The sequence below is a fragment of the Passer domesticus genome, chromosome 4 (genome assembly GCF_036417665.1).
Source record: "Passer domesticus isolate bPasDom1 chromosome 4, bPasDom1.hap1, whole genome shotgun sequence".
In the NCBI taxonomy this organism is placed as follows: domain Eukaryota; kingdom Metazoa; phylum Chordata; class Aves; order Passeriformes; family Passeridae; genus Passer; species Passer domesticus.
This window is the reverse complement of record NC_087477.1, coordinates 66,474,719-66,490,618: the sequence shown is the minus strand read 5'-3', so window position 1 is coordinate 66,490,618 and position 15,900 is coordinate 66,474,719. Positions and strand designations below refer to the sequence as shown.

The 15,900-nt window shown below is 41.2% G+C and overlaps 1 protein-coding gene across 3 annotated transcripts in view; it reads right to left on the bottom strand.

The window, feature by feature from the left end:
- PPARGC1A (PPARG coactivator 1 alpha) overlaps positions 1-15,900 on the bottom strand; it is a 363,434-nt gene that overhangs the window by 30,399 nt on the left and 317,135 nt on the right. For 2 of the 3 annotated variants that reach the window (XM_064418508.1, XM_064418507.1), the window contains 3 exons: positions 2,362-2,556; positions 1,280-1,402; positions 164-368 (listed from right to left, as the gene is read on the bottom strand). In XM_064418508.1, coding sequence (XP_064274578.1) covers positions 164-368; positions 1,280-1,402; positions 2,362-2,556 — 523 coding nt within the window. Of the gene's footprint in view, positions 1-163; positions 369-1,279; positions 1,403-2,300; positions 2,557-15,900 lie in introns of those variants that run through there. The other variant, XM_064418510.1, reaches the window with a different exon arrangement.

Below are 15,900 nucleotides of genomic sequence, written 5' to 3'. Positions count from 1 at the left end.
TTCATTATACTGTTTTAAAATTCTCTTTACATAGAAGAGATGCTGGATTTCCAATACTAATCCAAAGAACAGAAGAAGTATTGAGGGTATTCCCAACCATGGTACTTCAGCTTCCCAGCATTACTGCTGGTTCCGAAGCTGTATTCTGCAGTCCCACACCTACCCTGCAGATGATTTGTCTGAGACTGCAGATGGGGCTTCCTTTTGGAGGTGCATTTCTCTTTGCTGCTGTTCCTGTTCTCTGCTGGTTTGGTCTGAGGAGGATCATCATTCGTAGTCAGATATTTGAGAAGTTCAGAGCAGGGACGTCTTTGAGGCTTTTGCTGTTGACAAATGCTCTTCGCTTTATTGCTCCATGAATTCTCAGTCTTAAAACAGGGTAAAATAAAATAAAATAAAATAAAATAATAAAATAAAATAAAATAAAATAAAGTAAAGCTAAAATTAGTGAGCTGAACCTTATCAGAATGGATATAGGTTTTCTGAAGAGATGAGATTTTCAATGAAGTGTTCAGCCTAAGTGTACTAGATCTATGAGCTGTGAATAACTGTTTGCAGAACAAGGAAAGAAAATTACATTTAAAATTCCTAAATGACATTTATGCAGCTTTTTATTTCATTTCTCCTACATTGCAATGTTCCTACTCAGCAACATGTAACTAACAAGACCCTACAGCGCCTTTAGTGTGAACAAAAAAATAAGCTGGTTTAAACCTTAATTTGCTGCTGATTGCTTGGGCCCAGTATTCACAACTCTCTTAAGTACCCCTAAATGGCCCGTTTTCAGCTACACTGAATGGCAAGACAAACATTGTTTAATACTGCCTGCTAACAGAATTATGTCTAAGCCCCCCATTCCATCCAATCAATGTCTAATATACATCTTTTGCCAAGAATCCAGTGTCATTTGTCTTAGCTCAGACAGCTGGGGAAATGGCAGTCCCACATCCTGGAGTCACTCATAAACAAAACCAGACCATCAGCAAATTTTATCACACCCCATCCTACTCTGTATATCAGTAAAGTAGGTAAGAGTAACAGACGGTGTGACTACATCTGAACTCTGCCAGGAGAAGGGGCATAAATGAAATATTCAGAGCATAAAAGAGCTCAGATGATTTTCTAGAACCCAGTCTACAGCTCACATTTTAAAAAAATAGTTAGAAGATAGTAAGCACATACAATACATTCAGATCTACTGCTTGCTTGATTGCTAAAAGCATAAAAGACCTTATTCCACTTTCTTTTTTTTTCCTTATTATAAAAATTAAGTTTGTACCTTAACAACCACAGGGCTTGTTCTGATCCTGTGATTAGTGTTTGCATGGTTTTGTGTGCTGAGACCACTGCATTCATTGTAATTTAGCTGAGTGTTGGCTGGAGCCAGCAAGAGCTTCTTAAGCTACAAACACATCAGGGAAAGGGAGGTGGAAGGAAAAGAGTAAAGTTATAAATTTTATCAATTAAAGTGACTTATATACATTTTTGCATAGTTACTTAAAGTTAGTTATATCAATTTCAGCAAGCAAAGTACAGTAATACAAAAAGCACGACTTGATATTCCTCAGAGTAAACAGATTTCATTTTCTTCTGGCTTGGCAGCACATTTCTGCTCCCTTTACTGCAGCATACTGCAGGGCAAGCAGAAGTGACAGGGATCTTGGACTTCTGAATCCATAGCAAAATGAAATTCTCAGTGATCTGTTTGACGTGAAGAGGCCTCTGATCTATACAGAGACATAAACTTTAACAGACTAATGGATATGGTATCAAGATTCGGGTAACTGGCTCTGTTCCCACTGAAGCCAGTGATAAGAGGCTTTCAGCAGAAACAGAATCACATCACAAACCAGATTTACTAAGCAAAATGCATATAATGTTTCACCCACATCCTCATCCAAGATTCAGTTCTGCCCTGGTTAGCACTAAGATGGTGCTTACTGGTCAAATCAATGTTAAAGACACAAAATCAGCTCTGCATCTCAGCAGACTCATTGGGCCTTTCTTCAGAGATCACAAAAAATGATGTCTAAACATACACAACAAAAAGTGCCCCGAGAAATGAAATACGAGTTAAGACCCATTACCCCGACTGAACAGAATGATAAGCAAAAGTGTCAGCCCCATTAGCGCAAGAGTTTCAAAAACAACCTTTTCAACAACTTTTTAATAGACTGCCGTATTAATCATCCTGTGGCTATTTGCTGGGGGGGTTTCCCCCGCTTAATTTTCAGTTCTTTACTTGATTTTCCTCTCCACTCTAAATGAAAAGTCCAGACCTTACTGTGACTACATCATACCCATGCAGCGGGTAGCCAGAGGCACATCCAATTCCTGTTAAACAGTAGGAAGGGTTCTTACTAGAGACGGCTCTTCTGCCTCCTGAGTTGGAGGGGCGCCGTCGGGCACTGGGGAGGGGCTAGCGGCATTTTCGTTGGTCACATCTCCATCTGTCAGTGCATCAAAGGAAGGCAATCCATCCTCATCCACAGGGATGCTGTCCAGTGTTTCTGTGAGAACAGCTAGCAAGTTTGCCTCGCTCTCTTCATCTAGTTTCTGTGCAAGAGGACAAAACAAAGCGAGAAAGCAGGTGAGAAAATGAACAAAACGATGCTTCTGTGTGTGAGCAAGCAGACAACATGTAGTCAAACTGCCCCTTGAAACAGTAACCTGCAACAGAATCTCAGACAATGTAATTAGGTACAATAAAATGATCCATTTCTGTTCAAAAGAAATCTCTTTGCACTCGTTGCGTATTGCTGGTTTACTTTTCTTCCACAATTCTTTTTTTTTTTTGTCAGGTGTTAAGAATGATAAGTGATCACTCAGGGATTGTATTACAGGATGAGCCTAAGATGCTGACACCTAACGATGGTGTCAGCCCAGGCTGTCCCTTTCTTTTGCTCTTCAACACCGAACACCAGCTAATTGACGTGACAAAATTACAGGAATCAGACAGCTCATCAGGACAGCAAAACGAATCACCAGCAAAATACAGAAAACGTCATTCACATATACGGTCCAGTGCAAGCAAGAAAGGGTTTCCCTTCCACACTTCTGCAAATCATTGCTCCAAAACCAAACAGCTTCTTATTCCTGAGTATTCTGGTGTAAGAATAACCAGAAGCACGCATTTGGTAAATGACAGGTTGTTTGGGTTTCCTTTAAAGAAACATATTAGGCAGGTTGCCTTTGAAGTTGTCCTTTCAAATCACGTCTTTTGAGTGCTCAATACACTATTGTATGCATTTATCAAATTCTGGCTGCAATTATAAAAAGCAGATTAATTTCTAATCAGAAGTGCCTGTAATGTTAATTTATATCTTATTTCAGCAGCAAGAGTTCTTTTTGTCAAATTGAGTAAATTTAAGTGCCTCCTGATTTTTAATGAAATATAGTCCCTACTGTATATTAAGATACAGACTTTTTGAGTGCTGAGAGTTAGAACTGAGAAATAGAACTGTGTAAAAATCATTATATTTATTTTTCAGAGAGATTGGAAATTGATCTTGACAGATCAATTATCTAGGACTCCTAGGCTGATCCTAGTGCTATTGAAGTAAATGAAAAGCCTTTCACTGATTCAAGTGATATCAAATTGGGAGTTTCTCTACCAGCTTCAGAGTAGCTCATCATGTTCCAGGTCCCCACTGTGAAAAAATTTCAGCTAAGTTCAAATCTCAAAGTAAGAAAGTGAACTACCAGGACAAATAATACCAGCAACACAACAAACAACTAAAAAAAGAAGTTAAAAAAGGCAACAGCAAAACATTGCCAAGTTACACTTTGGGAAAAAAAATAATCAAGTGAATCTGGGTATCCCCTTAGCATGACTTTTTTCAGTAATACTTTTATCTAGCAGACTCTGAACAGAGATGATCATAAACCACACAGATAATTGCTCCTGCTAGGCTTCTCTGCCAAATCACACCTCACAGCTTCTAACATAAAAGCTGTCTTTGAGCTAGCAAGCTAAGGCAGAGCACTGTTCTGGTGCTTACAGCATCATCTTCAAGAAACAAATACTCAGGCAAGCTAATGCTAAGGAAAAGAATTTACTTGAAAGGCCAAAGGCACTTATCCACTGAGAAAAAGTATCCAAATTTTGGTATCAGGTGATTTCCACCATATTAAGCAGATATATACACACAGCTGTGATAATTCAGTGTGTAGAGAATGAAAATGGCAGAAGGGAGCCAAATTAAACTAATTCAGCTTTTCACAGCCCCTTTCTGAGAGAAAAAGAGGAAAATTACTGTGGCACTTATAGAATAGTAAGAAAAGGCATTATTGAAAGTGTGTGCCAGTGTTTTTTCCCAATGGCATTTCAAGTCGCTCAGGTGGTGGGATGAATGGTGTGAGAGCCAGCCCTCAAGCCTAGGGTGTCCATGAGGTGGTTTGGCTGCCTGACCCCAGCCCTATACCAGGAACATTTTCAGCAATTCTATCTGGTGGGGCACACTGCCGAACCCTGAAGCTTATAAAGCTGACAATGAAGCTGGAAGTGTTGCTATTTCTAACATGGAATGCCTTCTTTAATAATAGCATGCCAGAAGAAAACCTGATATTTGCTGTTAGCTGCTCCACTCTCATGCTTTAAACAGACATTCAAGTGCGCTGACATTCAAGAACAGAAAGTTGAGCGGACACCGGTCCTCATCACAGCAATTTCAATTAGTTTTGTACAAGTTTCAACATTCAAACACCCCAGAGAAAGCAGAGGATGTGACAAAGAGGACTCTGTTAAACAATTAATGTCACTTTCCATTATTGCTTCAGTCCCAATTTACAGAGCAAATAAATCAAAGTCACCACAGATGAAGAACACTAGCTGGCTAACACATGTCTATTCACAAACGACATGGCAGCAGGAACACATTAGTCAAGAAAATGACATTGCTAGATAACCTCTTAAAGGTTTAACTATGCTATTGCTAAATAATTGTCCTAAATCACTGTTTCTAAAGAAACACAATTATTAGATACAGCAGAAATGGTGCGGAGGAGAGATGCAGAGGGAGAGATGGTTGGGTACATCAACGTCTGAGCAATAATCACTGAAGCAGCAGTTTCCTCCTTGGCTGTTGCAGTCTGAGTCTTGGTGTTGACAGCACTGGGGAGAAGCAACGCCATGGTCAAATGCAGGCTCTTTCACAGTTTCAGCACTGTCACTGCAGAAGTTCACATTTCACACTGGCATCCAACCTGCTCACCACATAAGCTCGGTGGAACAGGAGGAGTTGAGCACCCTCCACCTCTGCCAAGGCCAGAGGATGTGCTGTGTGCTCTCTGGAACTGATTCCACCACATCCCTAACTTCAAGCAGGATCTTAAAAGAAGGATTTGCTTCTTTTTATAGGAGCAGATCCTAGGTATTTAGACTACCTAAATGAACTACAGTGTGTAAGACAAAGGACCAGAGGATAATCTCAAATGCAAAGCTGCATGGCAAATGCAATTATTAAACTTTAATGAAAACAATTCATAATGACTGCATGTTGCTAACTTGTCTTTTTAATGCAGAAGCACTTATGCATCACTTCCAAATCACACTGTTATGTTAGCATAAAGACATTGGGGCCAGATATGTTTTGATCCCTGTAATTTTCACCCAAAGGAGGCAAGGAACACAAGTATGCCAATGAATGCACGTACTTCTGTGTTTCTGACAACAGAAATTTCCAGCATATCCAGAATGTCATTAGCTCTGAAAGGAAATAAAATTTGGAATTTATGTCACTCTTTATGGGTGAATGCCAGAGAGGTAAACTGCCAGAACATCAATCAATCCTCAAACATGAGACCATCTAGGAGTCCAAAGACCATGGAAAGTTTCTAACTGTGCTCTTCTCTGCTTTTACATGTTTTGCTCTAATACTTTAATATTTCTACAGCACTAAAAATAATTCTCAGTCTGAAAACACTGTAATAGTTGTGTAACAATCTAATTGCATTTCTGCCTTCAGTAAAATGTCTCCAGAGATATTCTCTCTTTGGCCAGTGAAATGAGTTGATAATTTACCCACGCAAAGGTATTTAAATCCTCTACCCCTGATGATTCCTTCTCCTTTGCTTATTCTGACTATTGATGGAGCTGGGCTCACCCTGTGGTTAGCATTTTATATCTGTAATACCCGTTACTTCTCAGCAATCCACAGAGGCCAAAGATTGAGCTGTAACAGAAGCTTGTCTATACTGTCATTCACAGGCATCCCTTTAGGGTGCATATAGGGAACAATGCTGCAATTTATCCTCAACTTTTCTTCCTTTAAAAAAATCATGCAACATTTTTAAATCTCTGTCATTACCATCAGATTGGATTAGAGAAAACCTAGGAAAGCTTGAAATCCACAAGTCCATGGGCCCTGACAGAACACATCAATGAATGCTGGAGAGAGCTGGCAGAGATCATAGTGAGGCTGCTTCGTGGTCATCTTTGAAAGGTCATGGAGATCAGGAGAGGTGTCTGAGGACTGCAAGAAAGCAAATGTCACCCCAGTCTTCAAAAATGGCAAGGAGTCATGAGTGGCATCATGAGTGGTGTTCCACAAGGTTCAATACGGGACCCAGAATTGGCCCACTCAGTGACAATAAGGCCAGTCAGCCTCACCTCGATCCCTAAAACGGTGGAGCACCTCATTCTGGAGGCCACCTATATCCACATGGATGACACAAAGGCGATCAGAGGTAGTTGAGCATGGTTTCACTAACGGTAAATAAATCATGATTGACCAACCTGATTGCCTTCCAGGGTGAAGAAAATACCTGGATGGATAAGGGGAGAGCAGTGGATATTGTCTACCTTGGCTTCAGCAAGGCTTTTGACACTGTCTCTCACAACATCCTCATAGGCAAACTCAAGAAGTGTGGGCTGGATGAGTGGACAACGAGGTGGATTGAGCAGATCCCAGAGGGTCATACTCAGTGGCACAGGGTCTCGTTGGAGGCCTGTCACAAGTGGTGTCCCCCAAGGTTCAATACTGGGCCCAGTACTGTTTAATTTATTCATCAGTGACTTGGATGAATGTTTAGATGCCTCCTCAGCAAGCTCATGGATGACACAAAGCTGGGAGGAGCTTTGGACTGATCCCCTTGAGTGCTGTGCAGCCCTTCAGGAAGACCTGGGCAGGTTGGAGAGATGGGCAGGAAGGGACCATTTGAAATTCAACAAAAGCAAATGCAGGATCCTGCACTTGGGAAGAATAACCCCAGGGAGCAGCACATGCTTGGGGCCAAACTGCTGGAAAGCAGCTCTGCAAAGAAGGACCTGGTGGACACCAAGTGTCCATAAGCCAGCAGTGCCCTTGTGGCCATCGGGTTGAGAGAGGTGATCCTGCCCCTCTACTCAGCCCTAGTGAAGCTCATCTGGAGTTTTGTGTCCAGTTCTGGGCTCCTCAGTACAAGAGAGACATGGAACTCCTGGAACAGGTGCAGAGGAGAGGGACAAAGATGATGAAGGGACTGGAACATCTCTGATACGAGGACAGGCTGAGGGAGCTGGGCCTGTTCAGCCTTGAGAAGACACAAATGAGAGGGGAGCTCATCAATGTCTGTCAGTACCTGAAGGGAGGGTGGCAGGAGGATGGAGCCAGGCTCTGCTTGGTGGAGCCAAACAACATGACAAGAGGCAGTGAGCAGAAATTATGTGAGTGATGCCCAAAATGTACATGAACATGAGGAAGAAGTTCTTTACTCTCTGAATGACAGAGTACTGGAACAGATTGCCCAGAGAGGCTGTGTTGATTAGCTCCTGTCACTGGAAAGTGACAGAAGAAAAGAACTGCCTGGACACAATTCTGTGCCACATGCTCTAGGATGGCCCTGCTTGAGAAGGGAGGTTGGTCCAGCTGACCCATTGTGGTCCCTTCCAACCTATCTATCTGTGTTTCTGTGATCCCTTCTTGAGAACCCTGAAGCCAGTGTGAAGATGTCCTAACTCAGGATTATCCTGTAGCTCTTGTCATCAGCACAGGTATGCTGATCCATTCCAGAAGAGGAGCAAGCCCACCTTTTAGAAAATATTTTCAACATATTAACAATATGTCCAACACCTTCCTTTTGGGTGACTTCTCCTCTCCCTTTCAATTGTGATTAGCACATGCACAACTTTTGCTGACTGTATCTCAAAGAGTGAAATCAGCTGAATGATGATGCTCTGAAGCTTCTTTACTGACAATCTGAATAGCACATGGGCCCAGTGTGATTCATACTGAAAGATCAGGGTCTAAGCTGCATTATTAATCCACTGCCCCAAGGAGCTGGGAGCAGTGGCAGCTCGCCACATCTCCGTAAAAAGACCAGGAAACTTTGGGACAGATCCACAGCTGGCAGAAGCTGTCACCACTCCAGCAGCCCAGCTTGGTAAGCAATTCAGAGCAGCCAGGTGTACACCAGAACTCACAAGGGATCACCATTTCAACATATCAACTCATTTCTCCTCATCAGCCTAAGATCTATTCATAGCACAAATAAAAAGAAAATAAAATATTTTCCTCCAGCTGAAAATATGAGTGATCTAAAAATAGTAATACATTATGGCTCTACCTTCAAACAAAAAAAATTGACTTGTGAGCACATCAGGGATTTCCAACAGGACTTAATTCCTTAATTACAAATTTTGGAGTAAGGATATCCTTAAGATTGTCTGTTCCTTAAGAAATGAGGGGTACAGATTCACCCTTTTCTGCACATAAGGATGCAGAGGTGCTGAAAAGCTCATTAACACCACTCAGGCCCTGAGCACCTCCTGTCAACAAACATGCAGGAGTAGGGGCAGATGCTATCTCAGCCCTGGCCCCACAAACCAAGCTTTGCCACAAGAGGTTAAGGAGCCACAGGCTGAGCAGAAGCACTGGGCAGGTAGGAGGTGTACAGGGATTAGGATGCAGGCTGGTTGGTATTCCTACTCCTGACAGAGAAAAATGAGAACTCAAGTCAAGGGCCACGAAAGGGAAGAACTACAGCCCAAGTTTTCCCTCTTCTGGTACAGAAGGAGCCATCCTGCCATGGCGTGGCACAGACAGATCCGTCATGTTGATTTTGCTGCCTCTTCCATGCACTGTCCAAGGCAAGCACTTCCTTTTCCTCAACTCAGAGCTGGCTGTACTCAGGGCCAAAGATGAATTAGTGGTCTAAGTGGTGAATCACTTGTTCCACCGTACCTGCTCACAATCTGTCCCATGCCCTCATATATTTGAAGAACTTTCTCAGCTTTTATTTTACTGTTCAACTGCTTTGCAAATCCTTAGGCATCCCGCGTTGTCTTACAGCAAAAATTCACATGATGCATTTGCATTAGAACATTTTTTCAAGGTCTGTTAGTCTGGTCCCCAAGAGACACTCCCATAATTGAAATGCTTAAGTCCAGAGCTATCAATTATCTTTAAAAACAAAATGGAGTCCCACTAGGAGAAAATTACAGCCAGATTTCTTTATATGAAGTAGAAATATGGGGATTAATTATCACCACCCCTGTGCAAATGCCTTTAGGGTATGGAAAGAAAACAAGATATTTTCTTTCCTTGAAGGAGACAGCTATATTCATACTCCTCACATGCACCTGCAGGCAAAGACCACTTGAATCCAGAGCCTGCCTTCTGATTTCAGCAGCCCCACCGCCCTTCATATGGAATGTGGCTATAGCTCAATTGTAGGATCAACCACCTGCCCATATTTATGTGAAAGCTTCACACCAGTGGATTTCTCCAGATATAGACATGAAGTAATGTGCTGCACCACCTCAAAATGCTCTCCCCCAAAAACAATATTAAATAAATATTGTGATTCTACACAATACAGGTACTGCAATGCCTAATTTCCAGAGCTAGGTCCCAGAGGAGCACAAACCCCTAGCATTGCTCCCAGGAACATTAGGGCACCACTGGAGGGACCTGCAAAATGTTTGCAGGCTGAAGGAGATGGGTGCAGCAGCAGCATCCATTCTCCCCCTCCCCTCTTTAGGGTATAACAATATAATAAAAAATAAAAAAAAATAAAATAAAATAAAATTTTTAAAAAATAAAATAAAATAAAATAAAATAAAATAAAATAAAATAAAATAAAATAAAATAATTTTTTTTTCATTATCAACATGTTGCTTATTTTTCAGAAAGTTCTTATGTGTAACCTTGGTGACTAAACTCAGATTGCTTTCTCTCTGCAAGATGCTCTCCTGACACTGTAAAACTTCTGTCAAATACTTGGTATTAAAGCATCACAACTCAAAACCACAGCGCAGACCACTTGCAAATAGGCTTTTCTTTAAGATCATGCCCTTGGATCACTGGAAGTAATGCTGTGATAGTTCCTGTGAGATAACTGCCTTTACAAGTGAAAAATCTAACCTTTCTGCTCTAACCTAAACATGTCAGTTTAAAAAAGCCTACTGAATATTCCTCTACCAGAAATTCACCGTTTTTTATTACTTCTAACGAGTTGTTGCAGTTCAGAAGTTTCCATTACAGCCTGGAAATTAAGTTTATAATAAACTGAAGAGCTACTAATTGACTTACTCATCTCATGAACTTGAGAATCTAGCTAGCAACCCATGCTTTACATCTTTTGACCAAAACTCATCCACCTTTTGCAAACCACTTCAATTTGATTTGTGTAAACTGCATCTTTCCCCTCTATCATAGTAATCTTTGATTCTGAAGAAAAGATAAAACAAAAAACAAGCTGCAAGCAAGCTGTTGTGCTATTGACTGTATTAAGGGGACCAATGACAAGATATTGTGCTGGATTCCATTTCAGCGGTATACCAAATATAAAAAATTTATAGTAAGTGAAACCACAGAATCTTTGCAAATGCAGTCAATTTAACTCAGTATCAAAAGGTCACTCTATTCAATTTATACTTGATCCTGAGCACAATACTGAGAAAACACTTGAAAACAAATCATCTTATCATCAGTTTGGACCTCAACATTGCTGACTATATGGACTCATTTGCTGATTACTAAATGAATGCTCTAACCATGTTTCTTACTGGGTTAGCTCATCAGGGGGCCCTTTTAACTTCTACAGGACTTGACACTGTAAAGGAACTGCATGTCTGTATGGTGAGGCACACCACGGACTTACTATTGTGCTGCTTTGTCCAGTGCTAACACAGGCCACCTGGCCTTCATGGGCGGGGAACTGCAGCAGGAGAAGATCTGGCATGTCTTGTCCAGCCCACAAGGGGCTAGGTTTGGGCTGAGCTCCACCATGAAGCACAAAACTCTCTCTGTGGTTCTGGTGGGTAAAACCAAGCGCAGGGAAAGTGCAGAAGCGCAAAGGAAAGAAAGCGCCTGATGAAGAGCCACAACAAAAAGAAAGACTTTAAGTTTTTCTTCACTGTGCAAGAGTAAAGCCAGAGAAGCTGGGCTGGAGGTGAAGGTTCCTGTCTGCCAGAACTGCTGGGGCAACACAGGTGAGCAGAGGAGTGAGTGATCTGGGGAAGGGGATGCAGGACAGGTAGCCTGACCTGCACGAGTAGCTCAGTGCCCAGCGTACAAGAGGTTAGGCTGTCTCTGAGCTCAGCACCCAGAAGCTTCGCCCCTTGGAGCTGTAAATGGCATCTCTTACCCATCCTCCCTTACCCACACAGAGACAGTCGCTCATGCCTGTAATAAGGTCCTGAGCAATAACTCAGGGATTTTTAATTATTATTATGCACCTAAATAATATAGAGGAGGGTACAGAATTAAAGATTCTGGGGCCCCAGTCTGGACAAGCTCTAATACGGAGTGGGTACTGTAGGAAAAAGGAATAAGGGGAAGGCAGGGTACAGCATAAGGTAGGGAAGACATTTGGGACTCTCCTGTTGCAGAGCTTTCAACGACAGCGTCAGCAGTATTTCAGTCCAAACAGTCAAGCACTGCTTGCTCAGATTTATTTATTTACTTGATTTATGGTCCATGCCCACACTAATCTCTCCATGCACTGACATAAGATTTTTTAACATTCATATACCTTTGTAAGGCAGCATAACATATCCTGGAGGAAAAAAAAAAGATACATATATTTTACAATGATGATTTCACCTATGTAATTGATGTAAAAACTTGTTTGTCCTCTTTATCATGACAAATATCTCTAAAAAACTGCACTTGAGTGGCAGTATGGACTCTTCCTTTGCCAACAAGAAGCACTATCTTGTCGATTTTGTTCATTCTCTATTTCAGTGTTGCATTTCCTTTAGTTTTAATTATATTGGATATGTCAGGATGTCTATAATAATCCCTACTTCTATCTTGAGATTTATGACTCTAAAGAGATATAAATTTATAACTAAAATTGTACACAATATAGCAGAGAAGAGTTTACACAGATTTTAAAATTTCATTCATTTATGGGGAGACTGGTTTTGTACAAATGAAACACACACTCAAAAATTCCTTTTTAAGCTACAAAATAAGACACTTTATCTGGCGCTTTTACTGTTAGAAAATTGGAATTTAATTTGACCAGGAAATTAGCATTTGTAAAGTATCAACTTCATTAAATGCTTTTTATGATGTTTTAATTTCTCAGCATGTTCAACTTCATCAAGCCTAACACATGCCCATTGAACAGGTATGATAAACACAAGTCATGTCTCACAGGAAGAAAAGCACTGGTTTTCCTTACAGCTGAATTATGAGTGGATAAGTACATCATTAATACACTTGGACTTCCCATCATTTTTTGTTGTAATTTAACTGGATGGCAGCTATCTGGTTTGAGATGGTCAAAAGAGGTTACTCAGATACAACACAAAAACTTGTTTATAAGCCTAAAGATTCATTTTCTCTGTGTAGCTCTACATTATTTTTAGGTGGCACAGCAAGGTCCTTCAATGTCCTTGTTTGTACATACTAGCAGATGTGTTGACTGACACACACAGCATTTAGAGAGGTGGTTTAGATAGATAAAATAAACCTCAGGTACTTGTACTCTAAGTGTCCTAAGCTGAAAGCAGTAAAGACTCCTTTATAATGAAGCACCAAATGAGAATGTGGCGATCCCAGAGTAAGGAATGTCCTAGCAGGTACAGGGATAACAGCACAGAAAACAGGCAACTTTTGCCAGGCTCTTCAGAGCATCTTCACAGTCCCATGAAAATAAAATTAAAGCCTCTCCCAGCAAGCAAATAAGTCCTCACCTCAAAAGGCAGTGATTGAACAGTGCAACCTGGTAAACCCCTACAACCAAGAATACTTTTGAGGATGAGGAGACGCACCTGAATTTTCCACTGGTTAAACACTTGGCTATATACATGTTTGATAATATCCTCGGTTACATATCTCCTTGACTTTTCATTCAGTACTAAGAATTTATTGTTCTTTTAATCCAATTTTGTGTATAAAAATAGAATTGTAAAGAGATGGTGATTTTAAAACACGAAATATTTAAAAAAACAAAACCATCACAGAAAAGCTATCTGGTGCAGTTTCCTCTAGGGCATGCCTGCTGTTGGCTTGTTTCTAAGTTTCCTGGAACTCACTAGTCTTCACAGATCATATTAATAAAATGGGGTTGACAATAAAATGTAAAACTAATTTGCTAGTTTACATTACCACATCCATTTCCCCTCAACCAGTCTGGCAGAGTTATGTAGCGCAGGCATACTGTGGTGTACACTACAGTTCCCACTGCAGTTGCCTCTCCTCTGTTTATTCCTCAGTCAAGACTGTATTTATTGCTCATTCTCTGCTACTTTTTTAAGAGTCTGCATGTCCCTGATCATGAGCCCTCCATCTGTGTGATGTAAAAGACTGCAATTTTTTTTTTTTTTTGGGAGGCACTCATGTTAACCAGCCCCTTTTTCACCAGAAATGGCAAAAATCAAACTGGGCATATTTTTTTTTATCCTCTTAAGAGATGACACTTGGCAGTCAAGTCCAGATGTACTTACTTACCAATACACTACGTAACATTTTTAATTAGGGTGTAAGTTCCTTTAGACAGGGACTTTTTGTTATTTGTTCACACAACCTCTTTCATAACTGTGTACTGTTTTACCACTGGGCTTTGAGATGCTGTCACAGCACCAACAATAAGTAATTTGGGGTACTTCTATTTAATCCTGCTGGTAACCAAAAGACAAAGAACTTAGACCCAGATGTTCAGCTGCTGTAAATTAAGGACTCTCCACAGGTTTTAACAGAGCTATGCAGATTTACGCTGGCTAGGGACCTGGTCCTGTGCTCTTAGTCTATTTTGATGCTTAAGCTGAGAACAGCAGCTCCTACATAGTGCATCTGCACCCTGCCCCAGGACGAAGAGCAGTCCAGCCACAGACAGCAAGGGCGAATTCCTGCTCCTCACCAGGTGAGTTTTGCAGCTGAGCACCACATTGCTATGACTTAGACACTAAGTGTGAAAATGTCTCGGGCTCATCTTGCCTACAATGTGGTACATGCTGTGTTTGCATTCCCTGCTGGAAATCCACTGACATTATTTGTTCATGTCAAGTGCATCTTCAGTTTAAAAGTTATCCCTGCAGAAGTTAACACAAGCAATAACTGGAGCCTGTGTAGTGGCTAGATGCACAGCCAAAACCCCACAGGATGTGCCTAACCCCAAGAACAGTAAAGAAATTGAAACCATTTGAATACTAAACCAGAGATGGGACCCTGCAGACCACTGGGTTCAACACAGGCTACATTTTCCTGGCTAAGATAGCCTCCCTTCGTATTGAGATTTTTTTTCCCCCTACTCTTTCAGCACCCAAATGCATGTAGAAGAAAGAGGGGAAGGGAGCTGTAGATTGGAAAGCGCCCAAGATGAAAATATCCAAGCCTTGCTCAGCTGGCTGAGAGGAGCGGGTGGGACCACTCATGTTTAGGAAGCAACAAAATCCTGTTTTGTAAACATACATGAGGATTACACACATCACCAGGAGGTAAGGAGGGGAAAGAAGGGGAGAGAGGAAGAGAAAACAGGGAAACAAGAAAGTAAACATGGTTGCACTTGATTCTACACATGAAGGAGCAGGGGAAAGAACACCCCACCAACAGAGTATTTTAAGTCAAAAAGAGCTATCTACCTGTAAGTGAGCAATATTGCCAAATCTTATGCACCTGAAGCACCAAAACACCAGAGTGCAATGAGCAGCACAGTGTTTACAACTGCATCTGGCCTTGCCCCATTTTGATGGCAAAAAGTGCTGTAAAATCAGAATGCTGGGGGCACAGGGAGCACAATGCCAACTCCAGCTTGGCTTTTCTTGGATTACAGCAGCACAAACCAAGCATCACCTGGCAAAGCCGATGAAGTTAAACAAGGACAGATTAAGTGTAAGTGAGAAGGAAATCAGGCCCTTTATGTCTCCCCTCCTTCCCTGAGAAAACTAAATACATTCCTTTTTCTTCAGACACATCAATAGCAATAGCTTAAACCGCCCTAATCAGGTTTCACCATTGGCAATGCGGAAATGTTTATTTCCATTAGGCTGAGTCTATAAAATCTTCCTTTCATTCCTGCGCTTCTACCATTTCTAAACGGCAAAGCCTGACAATTTAGTCTCTGACAAGCAAGCTTAATACTGAGCCGTTTGGAAAAAAAAAAATCCATACAAAGAAAGCTCTTAAGACAAGATAGGCTGAGCGTTTGCACCACAAATGGTTTGTTTCAGCTATCTCTTTGCCTCCTGTAAGGCGGAAATCAGACAGCTTACTGGCTTAGCTTGTTAGGCCAGGTTAAAGGGATGCAACGCTGAAAGGCTCTTACAGAAGCTTACCCTTGGACTAAAAATAGCAGGCACTAGAGAATTATCTTAAATACTACCAAACTTGTTCTGCACTGTGAATGCAGATAACTGTAATATGTTTCCATTTTTGGTAGTTTTAGAGCTTTTTTAAGTTATGCTCGCTTTAGCTGACTATTTAATTAGTTTCTGATTCTATTTGCTACTTTTTCTCTCAGAGATATAGC